General features: G+C 43.8%; 1 protein-coding gene across 1 annotated transcript in view; it reads right to left on the bottom strand.

Moving 5' to 3' along the window:
• Nucleotides 1-14,157, bottom strand: part of REX1BD (required for excision 1-B domain containing) — a 34,717-nt gene extending 20,560 nt beyond the window's left edge. The window contains exons 1-2 of the mRNA XM_075850718.1: nt 14,062-14,157; nt 1,462-1,544 (exon numbers count right to left, since the gene is read on the bottom strand). Coding sequence (XP_075706833.1) covers nt 1,462-1,544; nt 14,062-14,082 — 104 coding nt within the window. The 5' untranslated portion in view covers nt 14,083-14,157. The remainder of the gene's footprint in view (nt 1-1,461; nt 1,545-14,061) is intronic.
• Between the last annotated feature and the right edge of the window lie 4,375 nt (nt 14,158-18,532).

Genomic DNA, 18,532 nt, shown 5'->3' with positions numbered 1-18,532 from the left:
GGTTCAAGTTAGAACTCTGGCTGGGCCACTCAAGGACATTCAGAGTGGTCCCGAAGCCACTCCTGTGTTGTCTTGGCTGCGTGCTTAAGGTCATTGTTGGACGGTGAACCTCCGGCCCAGTCTGAGGTCCAGAACACTCTGGTTCAGGTTTTTATTAAGAATACCTCTGTACTTTGCTCCATTCATCTTTTCCTCAACCCTGACCAGTCACCCTGTCCCAGCCGCTGAAAAACACCGGCATAGCACGATGATGCCACCACCATGCTTCACTGTAGTAGCATTGGGCAGGTGATGAGAAGTGCCTGGTTTCCACCTGACATGACGCTTAGAATTGAGGACAAAAAGTTCAATCTTGGTTTCATCAGACCACAGAATCTTGTTTCTCACAGTCTGAGAGTCCTTTAGGTTCTTTTTTGCAAACTCCAGTCAGGCTTTCATGTCTTTTACTGAGGAGATGTTTCTTTCTGACTGGCCACTCTGCCATAAAGCCCAGATTGGTGGAGTGCTGCAGTAATGTTGGCCTTCTGGAAGTTTCTTTTATCTGCACACAGGATCTTTGGAGCTCAGTCAGTGACCATTGGGTACTTGGTCACCACTCTTACCAAGGCCCTTATTTACCCTTCTCCAGTTCTGTGCCTCCACACAATCCTGTCTCTGAGCTCTACAGGCAGTTCTTTCCTCCTCATGGCCTGATTTTTGCTCTGATATGCATTGTTAGCTGTGAGAACTTATATAGACAGGGGTGTGTCTTTCCAAATCATGTCCAATTAAATGAATTTACCACAGGTGGACTCCAATCAAGGTGTAGAAACATTTCAAACATGATCTAGAAAAACGGGAGACCCCCAGAGCTAAATACTTATGTCTGAATACTTATGTCCATGCAAAATTTGAGTTTTCCATTTTTGATACATTGGCAAAAATTTCTAAAATTCTGTTTTCACTTTGTCAGTATGGGGTACTGAATGCAGAATGATAGGGAAATTTCTTTTTATTTTAGCACAAGGTCTCAACATAACAAAATATGAAAAAAGTGAAAGGGTCTGAAGACTTTCTGAATGCACTGTAGCTACAGCGATGATGTGCTTGTATACCCACATGATTGCTGCAGCCAATCACTGGTCTCAGTGTGTATACGGCCCAGGATGCCAGTGCTTGGCTGCAGCGATCACGTGAGTATACGTGCATGTCATCGCTGCAGGCATGTCAATAAACAGCAGCGGGGAGGAATGGAGCGGTAGTAATGGAACGACGGGGATCTGTGAGGTAAGTAATGGCTTTTTTTTTTTTTTGCATCCCTCCTACATCGGCTAATTTTTAAAATAACTCGGAAATTCCCTTTAATACCAAATTGAGGAAACATGTATGCAGTATAATATACAGAACTTTTGAGACTTCATATGAAAGATGTTTTTTATTTGGCCAACACATTGTTGTGCTATACAAAATGAAGGTACTCACTCATCAAAGAGATGGTATGTCTCCACACGTTCAGCTTGTAACTGGTAAAATCTTTGTATAAGGAGCCGGAAATCATTATCTGTCTAAAGAACAGAGAAATAGGATAGTGAAGATAAATAAAAAAAAAAACAGTAAAGGGCAATTATATATTTTATTACCTTGGCATCTGTCAAGTGGTGGGATATATAAGGCAGCAAGTTTTTGAAGTTGATGTATTGGAGGCAGAAAAAATAGGCAAGTGTAAGGATCTGAGAGAATTTGACAAGGACCAAATTGTGACATCTATGGCAGATCTTGTGGGGCGTTCCCAGTATGAAGTGGTTAGTACCTACCAAAAGTGGTCCAAGGAAGGACAACTGGTATACTGCTCACATGGACTATGGATGCCCAATGCTCATGGACTCGCGAGAGGAGCGAAAACTAGCCTGTAGAGTCTGATCCCACAGAAAAGCTACAGCCGCCCAAATTGGTGAAAAGTTAATGCTGGTTATGATACAAAGATGTCAGAACACACAGTGCATTGCAGCTTGCTGCGTTTGGGGCTGTGTAGCCACAGACTGGTCAGAGTGCCCATGCTGACTCCTGTCCACCAGCAACAGACCCTGCAATGGGCTCGTAAGCATCAGAACAGGACGATGGAGCAATAAAAAAAGCAGGTGGCCTGGTCTGATGAATCACATTTTCTTTTACATCACGTGGATGGCACCGTGTGCGTCGCTTACCTGGGGTAGATATGGCACAGGGATGCACTATCAGAAGAAGGCAAGCCAGCAGCGGCAGTGGGATGCTCTAGGCAATGCTCTGCTTGGAAGCATTGAGTCCTGGCATTCATATGGATATTACTTTGACACGTACCACAAACTTAAACATTATTGCAGAGTACAACGCTGTATGGCAACGGTGTTCCCGAATAAAAGTGACCACTTTCTGCAGGATAATGTGCCCTGCCACACTGCAAAAATTGTTCAGGAATGGGTTGAGGAACATGACCTCAATCCGATCGAGCATCTGTGGGATGTGCTGTAAAAACAGGACTAAAAGGTATTCCCAACTTAGACATTTATGGCACATCCACAGGACGTGCCATAAATGTCTGATAGATCCAGGTCCCAGCTCTGGGACACGCACCTATATCAAGAACGGTGGTCACTCAACCCCCCGTCGCCTGGTGCGGCGGCCGCAGTCTGCCGATTCCAGGTGGGTACTCAGATATATCGGATATTTATGGCATATTCTGTGGCTATGCCATAATTGTCTAAGATGGGAAAACCCCTTTAAAAGGATATACTGCTAACATCTTGGTGCCAGTTAGGTCAGAGCAGTAAAAAGCATATGCAGATTCTGCACTATACTCCCTCGGATGCCATACATCGGACCTAAATTTCCCTAAAAGCACTGTAGGGAAACAATTTACAGTGCACAATCCAGTTATGTTCCGGCTTTGAATAGATATTACATTTTTTTATTGACTTTTTGCAGAAGAAACAGTTCTACAAAACATTTCTAGAACAGATTCAATTAAAAAACGGGTGCTTGGGAGTCACAAACAGCGCATGAAAGGGTCTGGATGATGGAGGGGGCATGGTCCGATGCGAGAGTATTCTGTGTAATGAGAAATAACATGGCAGCACTCATAAAATGTACATTCAAATACAACTTTGGATTAGTAAGCAAAGGACCTAAAAAGAAAACTGCTATACAGTCAACTGCAAAATTCCAAAGTTCAAAACTCCCCATGAAATGGTTTTCCCTATTTTTTTCTAGGCAGTGTTGGGTGGCTCCTAATTCATTCCTTGCTCTGTGAAATAAAAAAAAAAGTGTTTTTTATGGAACAGTTCTACTGTGTAAATGAATCATCAATCTGTGTTGTGTTTATTGTCTAACCTTCTATTCTCACTAAATGAGTGTATTCATGCGGAGACCAGCCTCACATTATCTGGGGAACACTACGGTATACATAGATAAAGCTGCATCACCATCTGCTGGTGTCTTAGAGATATATATGACTATCTTTTTTACAATTCACCGTTTAACATTGTATTATTTCTAAAATTAATACATCAAAGGGTTAATCCCATCGTAAACATGTATGGCATATCCACAATATGCCATAAATGTCCCACCTAAGGGACCCCCAATTTTTCAGAGAATGGGGGAGGAGGGGGGGGGGGTCACAGGACTTCAATAGTCCTCTCCATTGAAGTCTATAGGAGTTACAGAAAGAGCCAAGCAAGTAGTCAATAGAGAGGGTGTAATAGAATCGTGTACATCTAAGGGCCCTAGATTAATTTAGAAAAGTAAATTAATTACATTAAATGTAAAGGAAATGACTACCTCTGCTATAGACCAGCAAGGTATTCTACCTGAAGACACTCACTTTAAAAGCAAGTCCTTGAGTCATTACAGTTGTGCCATTCTATCCAGGCTTTGCAGTCACTTTGCGGTGACATTGTGGTTTTTGCCACAATACTGCAGCAGAAAACCAGATATGACCACATCGTGTGATAACAACCAGCGAATTCACGCTGTGCAACAATTAAGTCCCACGCAAACTTTACCGAAGTGTCGGGAGTGTGAAGAGACATCACGTCCTGGCTGGAGGTGATGTCTATTCACTGTCAAGACACTTCAGTAAAGTTAATGTGGGTGTATGTGACAGCACAGCGTGATCTTGCGAGCTCACGCTGTGATGAGTACAAAAGGACATGAATGGAGAGAAGTGTATGAGGCTGATTGGTCATTGTCATACACTTCTCTCCACAACGCCCACTTGGTCAAAAGTTAAAAAACGCCCAGTTGGGCATTAAGAAAGTAATTAGCATAAATCTAAAATTGCTCATAACTTGCTCAAAAATGGTCAAAATAAAAAATCTATCTACATTACAGCACCAATCACATTATGTAGGAGATAGGGCACTTATAATCTGGTGACAGAGCTTCTTTAGAGGCCGGGTCCCCATGGGTCGGATACGCTGCGTGAAAACTATGCAGCGTATCCGATCTGAAACCCACAGCACATTCAGTCTACAAAACCGCACCACATTGTGGCGCAGTTTTTCGGGCGGAATTTCTCCTGCAGAAAGCAGCGCTGAAAAAGACCAAAACGTTTATATTTTCCCCCTCTCGTTCTTCTGTGGTAGACCGGCCTCCGAAGAGGACTTCGCAGGCCATGTGACCATTGCAGCCTGGGATTGGCTGCAGTGGTCACATGGGATGAAACGTTACCCCAGGAGGCCGGACTGGAGTAGAAGCAGGGAACTCTGGGTAATAACTTTGTTTTTTTCCTTACTTGCGATTTTTGCTGCAGAATCGCTGCGATTCCGTCACAAAAGCCGCATTCTGCAGCGAGTTTTGCATCCCCATCTAATTCAAATGGGGAAAACCCCCGACAGAAAACCAACTAAACCGCAGCCTAAATTGACATGGCACTGAAATTCCGCACTGCAGGTCAATTTATTAACGTTTACGCTGCGGTTTTTTTCCGCAGCGTGGACATGAGATTTTCTAGATCTCATGCAGTTTGCTGCTACCGTAAATGCTCCGCACAGAAATCCGTTTGAACCCGGCCTAAAAAGGCATGGGTGTTTTTAAGTTAAGGTCATTAGACCCTGGTTGGGATTTAAAGGGGTTTTCCAGCCAATAAAAATTGATGGGCTAGCCTGAGGATAGGCTATCGATAGCTAATGGGTCGGGGTCCAACTCCCGTAACCCCCACCGATTAGCTGTTTTGAAGGGGCCCCAGCGCTCGTACAAGCGCTGCTTCCCCTTAATTTCTTTTTGCTTGCTGTGAATCTTAGAAATGCATTTAGCGGCGATTCACAGGTATTGCAGCCTTCCAAAGGCAGGCTGAGTACCCATTAGACTAAAAACCCCCTTTAGGCTGAATTCTCACACAGCGTTTTGCTGCATATTTAATGGTGTTTTTACGTGCGGCCTGTTAGATTAAAGTCTATAGTAAAATACAATGCACTACGCATTTTGGTTCGTGTTTTTTTGAGGCAATTTTGTGGTCAGTGGTGTTTTTCGCAAGCGTAGCATTCTCTAGGGATGGCGCTTTTTCACATAGGCTTCAAAAACGCCATAAAAAAGCATGTACAAAATCACACCAAGACGAAACCACTAAAAAAAAAAAAGTCTTAAAAAACGCAGATTACATTTTAATAAAAATACATTTTAGACATGCTCTTTGATGCAGTTTAAAATGTCAGAAAATGTTCAGTTCTGAGTTTTCTGACACTGATTATGACGCAGTGTGTCAGAATCAAAGTAAAAAAAACAGCCTCCTATTGATTTCAATGGGAGGTGGAGGTGTTTTTTTCCGCTGCGGTTTTTAGCCGCCCGCAGTATTAAAAAAAATTAAAAAACAAAAAAAAAAAAACGGCATGCTCTTTCCTCCCACGTTTGCCTCTCAGACCTCCCATTGACATCAATGGGAGGCAGAGAAAGCAGTTTTTGCAGTGTTTTTTGCTCGCGGTGATCAATGGATGCGACCGAAAAACGGTGCAAAGCAAGGGCAGGCAGGTCAAAATCTGGCTCAAAATTCCTGAAGGAGTTTTGAGGTAGATTTTTCTGCATGCAAAAAAACTGTTAGCACACTGCATGCTATACAATCATGCATGATCTCACACAATTTTCACACTGCAAGGATATTGCGCTATGTTCAATCTAGTGTGGTAATCATGCTCAATATAGCGCCGTGAAGCCCAGGCTTTAAACATATCTATTAACCCCTTAGTGACCACTAATACGCCTTTTCACGGGGGTCACTAAGGGGCCTACGGATAGACTGCCCCCTTTTCACGGCAGCCAAGTCGAAGTCCTGCACGGGTGTCCCGTGCAGTCTGGAGCGGGTGCTCGGCTGTCTGATGACAGCCAGGCTCCTGCTCCAACTGTAGCCATCAAAGTTTACTTAGATCGCGGCCGCTTAACCCTTTAAATGCTGCGGTCAATAGTGCCCGCAGCATTTAAATGGTTTACAGAGGGAAGGAGCTCTCTCTGTCACCCATAGGCGACCTGCAAATGCAATTGCGGGCTTCCGATGGGGTGTCATGTCAGCCAGGGGCCTAATAGATTGCCTGTCAGTTTTAGGCCTTATTCACACGAACGTGCCCGTTTTGCGCACGCAAAAAAATGCTGCGTTTTGCGCGCACAAAAGTTCAGTGTGGCATCAGCATATTGTGCATGGCTGCATGATTTTTGCGCAGCCGGCTTCATTATGACACTCCCTTTTTATGTGACGACAGTAAAGAAGGAGGGGATTTTATGTTTCCCTTCTCTTCTTTACCAGCCGTAGCGCGAATCACGCGCATCACCCGAAAGTGCTTCCGTGTGCGATTTGCACGCACCCATTGATTTCAATGGGTGCGTGCTGCGCGAAACACGGGCAACTATAGGACATGTCTTGTTTTACGCAGCGCACATACACTGCGTGAAAATCACTGACAGTCTGAACGGCCCCATTCACTAACATAGGTCTGTGCGACACGCGTGAAAACCACGTGCGTATCACGGACGTATAACACGGTCGTGCGAATAAGGCCTTACACAAACAATAAGGGTATGTGCACACACAAACTCAAAAACAACTGAAAATATGGAGTTGTTTTCAAGTGGAAACAGCTCCTGATTTTCAGATGTTTATTAATCAAATTCGCGTTTTTAACGGCCATTTTGGGAGCTGTTTTTCTATAGAAAAACGGCTGAAGAAGTGACATGCACTGAAAAATGGCCGCGTTAAAAATGCCCTGTCGGAACAGAACGCCGTTTCCAAATTGAAATCAATGGGGAGATGTTTGGAGGTGTTCTGCTTCTGATTTTTCGGGCGATTTATGGGCCGAAAACACTACGTGTGCACATACCCTTATACTAAGTATGCCAAGCATTAGATCTGCGATCAAAAGATCGCATAGTGAAGTCCCCTAGTCGGACTAATAAAAAAAATAAGTAATAAATGTGAAAAAAAAATTATTAATAAAGATGCACAGAAAAAAAAAAAAAACTTTTTCCAATAAAAAGTGTATTTAGTAAAAGTCTAAAAAATAAATAAAAAAAGTACACGTTATCGCCGCGACCGTAATGACCCAAAAAATAAAGTTAAAGGGAATGTGTTTTAGTTAACCCCTTAGTGACCACCAATACGCCTTTTCACGTGAGTCACTAAGGGGCCTTAGGCTAGGCTGATGCCTTTTCACGTCAGCCTAGTCTAAGTCCTGCACGGGTCTCCCGTGCAGGCTGGAGCCGGGGCTCACCTGTCTGATGACAGCTGGGCTCATGCTCCAACGCCCGCAATCAAAGTTTACATCGATCGCGGGCGTTTAACCCGTTAAATGCCGCCAATAGCGACCGCGGCATTTAACTTTGTTTACAGAGGGAGTGCGCTCCCTCTGTCACCCATCGGCGGCCCACGAATGCAATCGCGGGTCTCCGATGGGATGTCATGGCAGCCGGGGGCTTGATAAAAGCCCCCAGGTCTGCCCTGCACATATGCCTATTAGGACGCGCCGGAGGCACGTCCTAACAGATTGCCTGTCAGATTTACACTGACAGGCAATAATGCTCTGGTATACGAAGTATACCAAAGCATTATAGCAGTGATCGGAAGATCGCATAGTAAAGTCCCCTAGTGGGACTAGTGAAATAAATAATAAATGTGAAATAAGGATTAATAATAAAAGTTACAGTAAACAAATAAAAAAACTTTTTTTTCCCTAAGGCCTCATGCACACTTCCGTTTTTTTTCTTCAGGGTGCTATCAGTTTTTGTCACTGATAGCACCCTGAACCCATTAATTTCAATGGGGCCATGAACACCTCCGTTTTTTTGACGGTCCGTTGCTCCTTTCCGTTCCAAAGTAGAGCATGTCCTACTTTGGTCCGGGATTCCGTGACCGTGAGGCCCATGCAAGTCAATGAGGCCGTCAAAAAAACTGAAGGCAAACGGAAGGCATCCGTGTGCCGTCCGTGTGTGACGGAGCCGTTGCCTAGCAACCGCCAGGCGGGCAGAAAAACATGACAAAAATATTACACTAATCGGCAGCCACTTGTCTCTATCAATAACTGAGAAAAGAGGCTGCTGATTAAAAATAAAATAAAAAGCCTTTCATACGTACCCGGTCGTTGTCTTGGTGACGAGTCCCTCTTCTTCCTCCAGTCCGACCTTCTTTTGTGACGCGGCAGCCTGTGATTGGCTGCCGAGGCGACATGGATTGAACGTCATCGCTGGAGGCCGGACAGGAGGAATGTAAGTATGAATTTGTTTTTTTTTTATTACATTATTTCCGCGCGCAGAGCATGGTAATGTCACCATGGACAGTACCATGCTCGGCGCACAGAAACGGGCACACGGGAGTGCACACTGAAACCACACGGCTGCTAAAACGGGTTCACGGACCCGTCAAAAGCGGCCGTGAAAAAGGTGTCGGAAGTGTGCATGAGGCCTAAAAAGTGGATTTAGTAAAAGTGTAAAATTAAATAAAAGTACACATATATGGTATCGCTGCGACCGTAATGACTCCATTAATAAAGTTAATATGTAATTTAAACCGCAAGGTGAACACCGTAAAAAAAAAAAACGCAAAAAACAATGGCGAAATTGCAATTGTTTTCCATTGCCCCCCAAAAAAGTCATAATAAAAAAAAGAATCAATAAGTCCCACGCACCCCAAAACAGTACCATTCAAAACTACGTCTCGTCTCGCAGAAAACAAGCCCAAAAATCACTACATTGATGGAAAAATAAAAAAGTTACGGCTCTTGGAAAGCGACATGCAAAAACAAATAATTTTAGTTCAAAAGTGTTTTTATTGTGCAAAAGTCGTAAAACATAAGAAACCTCTACATATGTGGTATCGCCGTAATCGTACCGACCCATAGAATAAAGGTAATGTGTTATTTATGCCGCACAGTGAACAGCGTCAATTTAAAAACGCATAGAACAATGGCGGAATTTCAGGTTTTTTTTTTTATAATCCCCCCAAAAAAAGTTAATACAAAAATTATATGTACCCAAAAATGGTGCTATTAAAAAGTACAACTAATCCCGCAAAAAACAAGTACTCATACAGCTATGTAGACGTAAAAATAAAAAAAAGTTATAGCTCTTTGAATGCGACTATAGAAAAACGAATAAAATAGCTTGGTCATTAGGGCCTAAAATGGGCTGGTCACTAAGGGGTTAAACAGTTAGTGTATAAATGATTAAACATTGTTCTAATTTTTTCTCCAGTCAGGAAATATTATAAATTAGATTCTAATTTATAATATTTCCCAGCACTGGTCACTAGATGGAACAATTCCCAAAATTGCAGCATTGGCATGTGGTAAAGCAACCACATTGCTTTATGCTGCAAAATTTGAGAAGACACACTCGCTCTAGTGAGCTCTTAGAATCCCCCCTCCTTTATCCTGGCTAGTGCCAGGAGAAAGGAGGGGATTGAACGGTCAAACCTCCTACACGGTGTGTCGCCATTTTTTGAGCTAATACAGTGTAGTAGGCTTAGGGTATGTGCACACGACAGCGTCCGTAACAGCTGAAATTACAGGGATGTTTTCAGGAGAAAACATCCCCGTAATTTCAGCCGTAACGGCATGCGCAGGCGCTTGAACGCCGCGTCCATTACGAACGTAATTGGCGCTGCTTTTCATTGGAGTCAATGAATAACGGCTCCAATTACGCCCCAAGAAGTGACAGGTCACTTCTTTGACGCGGGCGTCTATTTACGCACCGTCATTTGACAGCGGAGCGTAAATATAAGCCTCGTGTGAACAGACAAATGTCAGCCCATTGCTTTCAATGGGCAGATGTTTGTCAACGCTTTCAAGCCGCATTTTTCGGACGTAATTCGGGGCAAAAACGCCCGAATTACGTCCGTAATTAGTGTGTGTGAACATACCCTTACATACAGTGGTAATCACACACGAACATACACAAATATAACTTACCTGCTCCTGCCGCCGCCGCCGCTCCCTCCAGTCGTCCGCTCCGTCTGCTCGCTTTTGAACACATGTCCGGAAGCCGCGACCGGAAGTAGTCATCTTACTGTCCGGCCTTGGCTTCCGGTCCACAAGAAAATGGTGCCGGACGTCGCTCGGCCGAAGACCTTCCATTTGGACTGTGTGGGAGTGGCGCATGCGCCGTTCCCACAGACGGCGTACAGCATAGTGAATGGAACGGGTCCCGTTCGCATTCCCTATGGGGCTGTATGTGCCGTATTCCATGTCTGTATGTGTCGTTAATCGACACATACAGAGATGGGAAAAAAAATGGCAGCCCCCATAGGGAAGAAAAAGTTCAAAAATAAAAAAAAAAGTAAAACACAAACACACAAATAAATAAAACATTTTTTAATAAAACACTAAAAGAAAATTGATATAAAAAATTTTTTGTTCGCGACACCCGTCCTTTAAACATGTAGTTTAAACCACAAGATGAACACTAAAAAAAAAAACACAAAAAACTATGGCAGAATTGCTATTATTTTCCATTGCTCCCCAAAAAAGTTATAACATGTAATCAATAAGTCCCACGTCCCCCCAAAAAGTACCAATGAAAACTATGTCTCGTTCCGCAAAAAACAAACCCACGTATAAGGCCCCATGCACACGACCGTGCCCGCAATCACAGATTGCGGGCACGGCCGGCCGCTGACTGACAGCCGCATTTTCGGGCCGTGCTCCCATACAAAGTATGGGAGCACGGCCCGCAAAATGCGAAAGAACGGACATGTTCCATAATTCCCGGAACATTTCCACGGCACGGACACCCTTCCGTAGTGCTACAGAAAGGTGTCAGTGTTCAATGAGAGTGTACGGGCTCCGTTTTTGCAGACCGCAGTTGCGGTCCGCAAAAACGGAGGTTTTTTGCTGTCGTGTGCATGGGGCCTAACTAAATTGACAGAAAAATAAAAAAATAAAGTTATGGCTCTTGGAAACTGAATAATTTCAGTTCAAAAGAGTTTTTATTGTACAAAAGTAGTAAAACATAAAAAACCTCTACGTGTGGTATCGCCGTAATCGTACCGACCCATAGAAGAAAGGTAACATATTACACCGCACGGTCAACTGCAGAGAACAATGGTGGAATTGCCGTTTTTTTCTATTCCCCCCAAAAAAGTTAATAAAAAAATATGTACCCCAAAATGGTGCCATTAAAAATACATCTAATCTTGCAAAAATAAAGTCCTCATACAGCTATGTAGTCGGAAAAAAAAAAAAAAAATGTTATAGCTCTTTAACCCCTTAATGACCAGCCTATTTTAGGCCTTAATGACCAAGCCATTTTTTACGTTTTTCCATCGTCGCATTCCAAGAGCTATAACTCTTATTTTTGCGTCGACATAGCCGTATAAGGTCTTGTTTTTTGCGGGACAAAGTGTATTTTTTAATACCACCATTTTGGGGGACATTATTTATTAATTAACTTTTCACTTTTTTTAGGGGGTGGGGGGCAAAAAAAAAAAAAATAGAAAAAAAAAAATGAAATTTTGACACTCTTTTTCGCGTCTTAAATCTACGCCGTTCACCGTGTGGTATAAATAACACAATAAGTTTATTCAGTGGGTTGTTACGATTGCATCGATACCAAATTTGTAGTTTTTATTGGTACCATTTTGGAGTAGATGAGACTTTTCTACCGATGCGGTTGTATGAGGGCTTTTTTTTTTGCGGGAGGACTTGTAGTTTTTATTGGTACCATTTTGGAGTAGATGAGACTTTTCTGATCACTTTTTATCACATTTTTTTTTAAGTCAGGATTCACAGAAAACAGCAAATTTTCCATAGTTTTTTAATTAAATTTTTTACAGCGTTCACCGTGCGGGTTAAATAATGTAATAGATTTATAGTCGGGGTCGTTACGGACGCGGCGATACCAAATATGTGTAATTTTTTTACTTTATTTTGTTTTTTTAATAGTAAAGCATTTTGTGAGGGGAAAAGCTGGGTTAAGTTTTTTTAACATTTTTTTTTTAATTAACTTTATTAAACTTTTTGTTCACTTTTTTACTAGGGGACTTTAATATGCGATTCTCCGATCGCTATTATAATACACTGCAATACTTCTGTATTGCAGTGTATTACTGCCTGTCCGTTTAAAACGGACAGGCATCTGCTAGGCCATGCCTCCGGGATGATCTAGCAGGCATTCGCTCCTGCAGACCTGGGGGCCTTTATTAGACCCCCGGCTGCCATTGGAGACACAGACACTCGGCGATCGTATCGCCGGGTGTCGGTGGGATGAGAGGGAGCTCCCTCCCTCTCTCCAAAACCACTCAGATGCGGTGCTCGCTATTGTGCACCGCATCGGAGGGGTTAAACGGGTGAGATCGATACTAATATCGATCTCACTTGGCAGAGCAGGGACGCCCCCAACTACCTCCGGTAGCTGAGAGCAGGGAGATTTGACGGCTCCCTGCTCTGTTTACTTTATCCTGATGCAGCGACGTAAAAAGGCTTATGCATCAGAATAAAGCCCGTTAGTGGCCGCCGTTAAAAGGCGTATTGGCGGTCACCAACGGGTTAAATGGAAGAAATGAAAAAAATTGCTTGGTCATTAAAGGGGTTTTCCCACTAACTAAAATACAGTTCAATGTGTCTATAAATTGCAGTTATACATTTCTGCAATTACATGTCGTTTTTTAAAATGTCCTGTTAGAAAGATATATTATTACCGGGCCTCTGTCAGAAGTTTTGCGGTGTTAGGCTGGATTCACACGAGTATGTTACGTCTGTAAAGGACGGAACGTATTTCGGCCGCAAGTCCCGGACTGAACACACTGCAGGGAGCCGGGCTCCTAGCATCATAGTTATGTACGATGCTAGGAGTCCCTGCCGGACAACTGTCCCGTACTGTAATCATGTTTTCAGCACGGGACAGGGGAGGCAGGGACTCCTAGCATTGTACATAACTATGATGCTAGGAGCCCGGCTCCCTGCAGTGTGTTCAGTCCGGGACTTGCGGCCGAATTACGTTCCGTCCTTTACAGACGTAACATGCTCGTGTGAATCCAGCCTAACACCGCAAATCTTCTGACAGAGGCCCGGTAATAATATATCTTTCTAACAGGACATTTTAGAAAACGACATGTAATTGCAGAAATGTATAACTGCTATTTACAGACACATTGAACTGTATTTTAGTTTGTGGGAAAACCCCTTTAAGGCCTAAAATAGGCTGGGTTAAAACAGCTGTTTAAATGTCATTATTATTTCTTTTCAAAAGACACATTCAATAGCCTACTATAGGTTGTATATCTCTGCAGTTACACATATTGGCATACATTCACCCATAGAAAGCTATGGAAACAATACAGCACATGTTTACTAATCGCTGGGGAACCTCAGAAGGGCTGATGCGTCGTGCGACAAAACCGACAACACTAGGAAACCTCACCTACATAAATGGCTGATAACAGGGGAGGTATCGTCTTAAAAAGAAGCGCTAGTCCTGGTCCACAGTCCCCCTCCCCATATTACACTAAGCTTACTACTGCACCAGTGTCAAATGGTTAGGCTGTTATCATAGCTGGCACCAGAAACCATTGAGGCGCGGATGCCACTTGTAGCAATGGTTGGCACCTCCAGCGTCTCCTCATGTAATGCTCACCATTGTAACACCAAGTCTCATGCGCACGACCTCCTGCACTCCGTCATGTACTCCACCGAGGACTGAGCCCTTCCTCAGAGTCAAGAAGGAAACGCTGCTGATTCATCTGTAACTCATGAGCACCCTCTATCTGCTGGATGGCTTATGACAACTAAATCATACTATTCAAAAGTCTCAGTGCTTTACACAGGTTTCTAAAAGGCTTGAAACACTGCAGGTATCCATCCTGCCCTCTCTGCATGTGTGTATTATATATGTCATGGAAACAGACGTATTTTTTATCACATATAAGGCATAATATACCATAATTATAGGCCAAACGCTTATACGGCCCACGGCTGTGCCGTCCAACTCCGCCATATAAGTGTACATTCGAATTATCAGAGTATGCATGTTTACATCTACAGGGAGAGCGGAACAAATTGGTGGGCGTCCAATCTCTGGCATGGGTGGATGAAGGTTTCTGCCTTATATATTGCGCGGCATATAAATTTGTTTCGTGGACAATCTGATTTAGGATGTCGTCCGTTATAAATAAATGGAAGTAATCTATTTGGACAAAATTTGCATTGTCCACAGTTATGTCAGGAGTGGCAGTTAAATCCGTGGATTCTAGGCCCAAAAGATGGGGCAGGTGCCCATACAAGAGCCTGAACTGGAGGAACCAGGCTGTCCCGTGCTACTAGGCCGTGCGCTTTCATGTTGTGCAGTTTCAACTGCGTCAGGGACAACGTCCCCTGAAGATGAACCTGAAGTGACGCTATCATCGTCCCTGCCTATAACAGGTTCCATTTCTGACGCCATCTCTGATGCGGTCTCAGACTCTGACCACAGCATGGCGTATGCCTCCTCAGCGCTAAACAACTTCCTCACCGTAATGTCACTAACACTAGCTAATTTATTTTTTTTATAACAGATTATATATATAGATGTATCTAAATATATATATATATACACAAACTAACTGGTATATATATATATATATCTACACTACCGCTAACAAAAAATAAACCGCTATTGATATATATTATGTGGATATATATATATATAATTAAATATTCCCTACCTGCTTATTAAAGATAGAAAAATAGATAGATAGAACAAAAGATAGATGGATAGATTGTATAGATAGATAGAAATCTATTTATACAAAGAATGTATTGATGTGTAACACTATATTTGTTTTTTTACTATAAGGGTATGTTCACACGGCCTATTTTCGGCCGTTTTTAGGGCCGTAAACACCCGAAAAACGCCCGAAAATTCGAAAGCAGAACGCCTCCAAACATCTGCCCATTGAAATCAATTGGAAAAACGGCATTCTGTTCCGATCGGCCCTTTTGAAAAACGGCCGCGTAAAAAAACGGCCGCAAAAAAGAAGTGCAAGACACTTCTTGGGACGTTTTTGGAGCTGTTTTTCATTGACTCTATTGAAAAAAGTTCCAAAAACGGTCGTAAAAAACGCAGCGAAAATCGCGAGTGGCCTCAAAAACATCTGATAATCAGCTCCGTATTTTGAGACGTTTTTGACTCAGCGTGTGAACATACCCTTATTCTGGCAGAAATTCTCTCTAAGGCCTGATTTACACGAGCGTGTGCTTTTGCGTACGCAAAAACACAGCATTTTGCGTGCGCAAAAGGCACTTAACAGCTCCGTGTGTCATCAGTGTATGATGCGCGGTTGCGTGATTTTCGCGCAGCCGCCATCATTATGACACTCCATTTGGATGTTTGTAAACAGAAAAGCACGTGGTTTACATTCAGCGAATCACGCTGTTCGCACGGAAGTGCTTCCGTGCGGCATGCGTGGTTTTCACGCACCCATTGACTTCAATGGGTGCGTGATGCGCGAAAAACGGCGAAATATAGAACATGTCGTGAGTTTTACGCAGCGGACTCACGCTGCGCAAAACTCACGGACTGTCTGCACTGCCCCATAGCCTAATATAGGTGCGTGCGACACGCGTGAAAAGCACGCGCTTCGCACGCGCGTATATTACGCTCGTGTAAATGATGCCCAAGTCTCTTCTTCTCCTCACACCGAAACAATGTGAAGAAAAGAGGCAGGAGATTTGCTGCCAGAAATGTCAAAATAAAAACAAATGTGATCGCTGTGGTTTTCACAGCGATAACATGTTCAGGGACCATCAGATTGGTCCCTGATACTCTGCCCAGTTCCCAGAGCTGTTGATAACAGCGTGGGCACAGGGCTGTGTGCACACAATTGCATGCACACTATATTTTACATTGAAATGCATGTGATCGCTGTGATTGGTTGTCACAGTGATCACGAGTTCAGGGACCAAAAGATTGGCCCCTGAAACTCTGCCCAGTGCCCAGGGCTGTTAGCAACAGCCAGGGCACAGGGCTGTGTGCACGCAATCGCGCGCGTGCACACTCTCTGAAGTGCCGCCAATTAGTCTATACTGCGGACTTATTGACCCTGACCGCTGGCCGTAAAAACACAGCCAGCGGTCGGGAACCTGTTAAATGAGTTGTCCCAGTGTTAAATTTTATTGCAATATAATTCAGCATTAAAAATGTATTTGTTTTGCAATTTGCCTGGTTACAAAAATGCTCCAGTTGCAAGATATTTTTTCTACTTCATAATAATGGCACCCCTAGTGTTCAATCTGTATAGTAATGTGCACATCCATCTGAAGAGCTGAATGAGGGAAGATGCACATGCTCAGTTCCACTTTTTCATTAATTCTGGGACATTGAGAGTTGGGTCATAATGCAGCGGCATTTTAGCATCCGTATTATGGCCACAAGTCCCAGCCCAATCTAAGGGTATGTTCGAGCGGCTTATTTTCGGCCGTTTTTCGTGCTGTAAATGGGCAAAAAATCGGAAGCAGAACGCCTCCAAACATCTGCCCATTGATTTTAATGGGAAAACCTCGCTCTGTCCCGACGGGCCGTTTTCTTCGCGGCCGTTTTTTTTAAAAAACGGCCGCAAAATTATCTCTGGGTGGTATCGGGTCCCCACTGCCCTGCATAAATGGTACCCGTCTGTACCTGACACATGTTGGCGATGTGGGGCGTCGAGGGGATCCATGTCTCATATTTGGTGGAGTTGCCCCTCTTTGCAGAGTTTTTGGGAGGCTGTTCTTAAACTTATATTAGAAGTTACTGGGGTCTCGGTCCCTAATTCTCCTGAGGCGGTCCTTTTATTTATGTTCCCTATACCACTACCCATTTACAAACGTTCCCTAATTAGACATCTCCTCCAAGCCGTCAAATCGGTTGTCCCCCGTAGGTGGAAACCGGCAGTTCCTCCACTGTTGGATGAGTGGTTTCAGGAGGTCGCTTCGATACAGCGAATGGAGCACCTTCTGGCTCATTCCTCGGCTGCTTCTATATGATACAAGGAGACTTGGTCTCACTGGCTTACGTTCCTCTCTTCTTCCACCTACCGCACTGGAGTGGCTTGAGACCCAATATCCATCCTTTCCCATGAGACTTCATCAGTGTAGTGACTACATGCCGGTGTGTTGGGACTTGTTTGCTCCAACCACGTCTCTGACAGGCGCATGGCTGCTTCTTTTCATTTACCCATGATAATCCGGAACTGGTCCAGGTTCACCACGACCTCCCCTTCTTTCTTCTTTGCCCTTGTTTGTTTCCCATTCTATCTTTTCCTTCCCTTAGGGCTTATTTACACAAGCATGTTAAACGTCCGTGGGACGGCCGTTGAAACAGCGGCCGTCCCACAGACCTATGTAATTCAATGTGGCCGTTTACACAGCCGTCGTTTCAACGGACCGTGTGAAAATAGGACATGTCCGTTCTTTTCGCGCATCACGCATCCCTCCATAGACTCTCAACTATAGTGGATGCGTGACATCACGTCCCGCAGCGCAGAGCTTGGATGCACCTCGGACGTGAAAAACTGCAGTTTTTCATGTCCGAGATGCGCAGCGCTCGTGTGAATCAGGCCTTATTGTGTCTATTGCGAGTGGTCATTGCTTCCTGTGACTGCGCTTACATGCTATTATCACTGCATTCTAGGATGTCTGGGTAGCTGTATTGGTGTATTTTATTTTCCTTTTTATGCAATGCTCATTTCCTATAAAGAGGCTCTGTCACCAGATTTTGCAACCCCTATCTGCTATTGCAGCAGATGGGCGCTGCAATGTAGATTACAGTAACGTTTTTATTTTTAAAAAACAAGCATTTTTGGGCAAGTTATGACCATTTTTGTATTTATGCAAATGAGGCTTGCAAAAGTACAACTGGGCGTGTTTAAAGTAAAAGTACAACTGGGCGTGTATTATGTATGTACATCGGGGCGTGTTTACTTCTTTTAATAGCTGGGCGTTGAGAAGAGAAGTATCATCACTGGCGTAGCTATAGGGGTCGCAGTGGTCGCAATTGCGACCGGGCCCCGAAGCCAGGGGGGCCCACGGCCCCCCGCACCACATCAATAAAAAGTTACTATAGTAACTCGGGCCGCGGGCCCCTGTTACTA

This window comes from Rhinoderma darwinii, chromosome 1 (assembly GCF_050947455.1).
Source record: "Rhinoderma darwinii isolate aRhiDar2 chromosome 1, aRhiDar2.hap1, whole genome shotgun sequence".
NCBI lineage: Eukaryota > Metazoa > Chordata > Amphibia > Anura > Rhinodermatidae > Rhinoderma > Rhinoderma darwinii.
The sequence above is the reverse complement of the archived record's forward strand: the minus strand, read 5'-3'. Positions and strand labels throughout refer to the sequence as shown.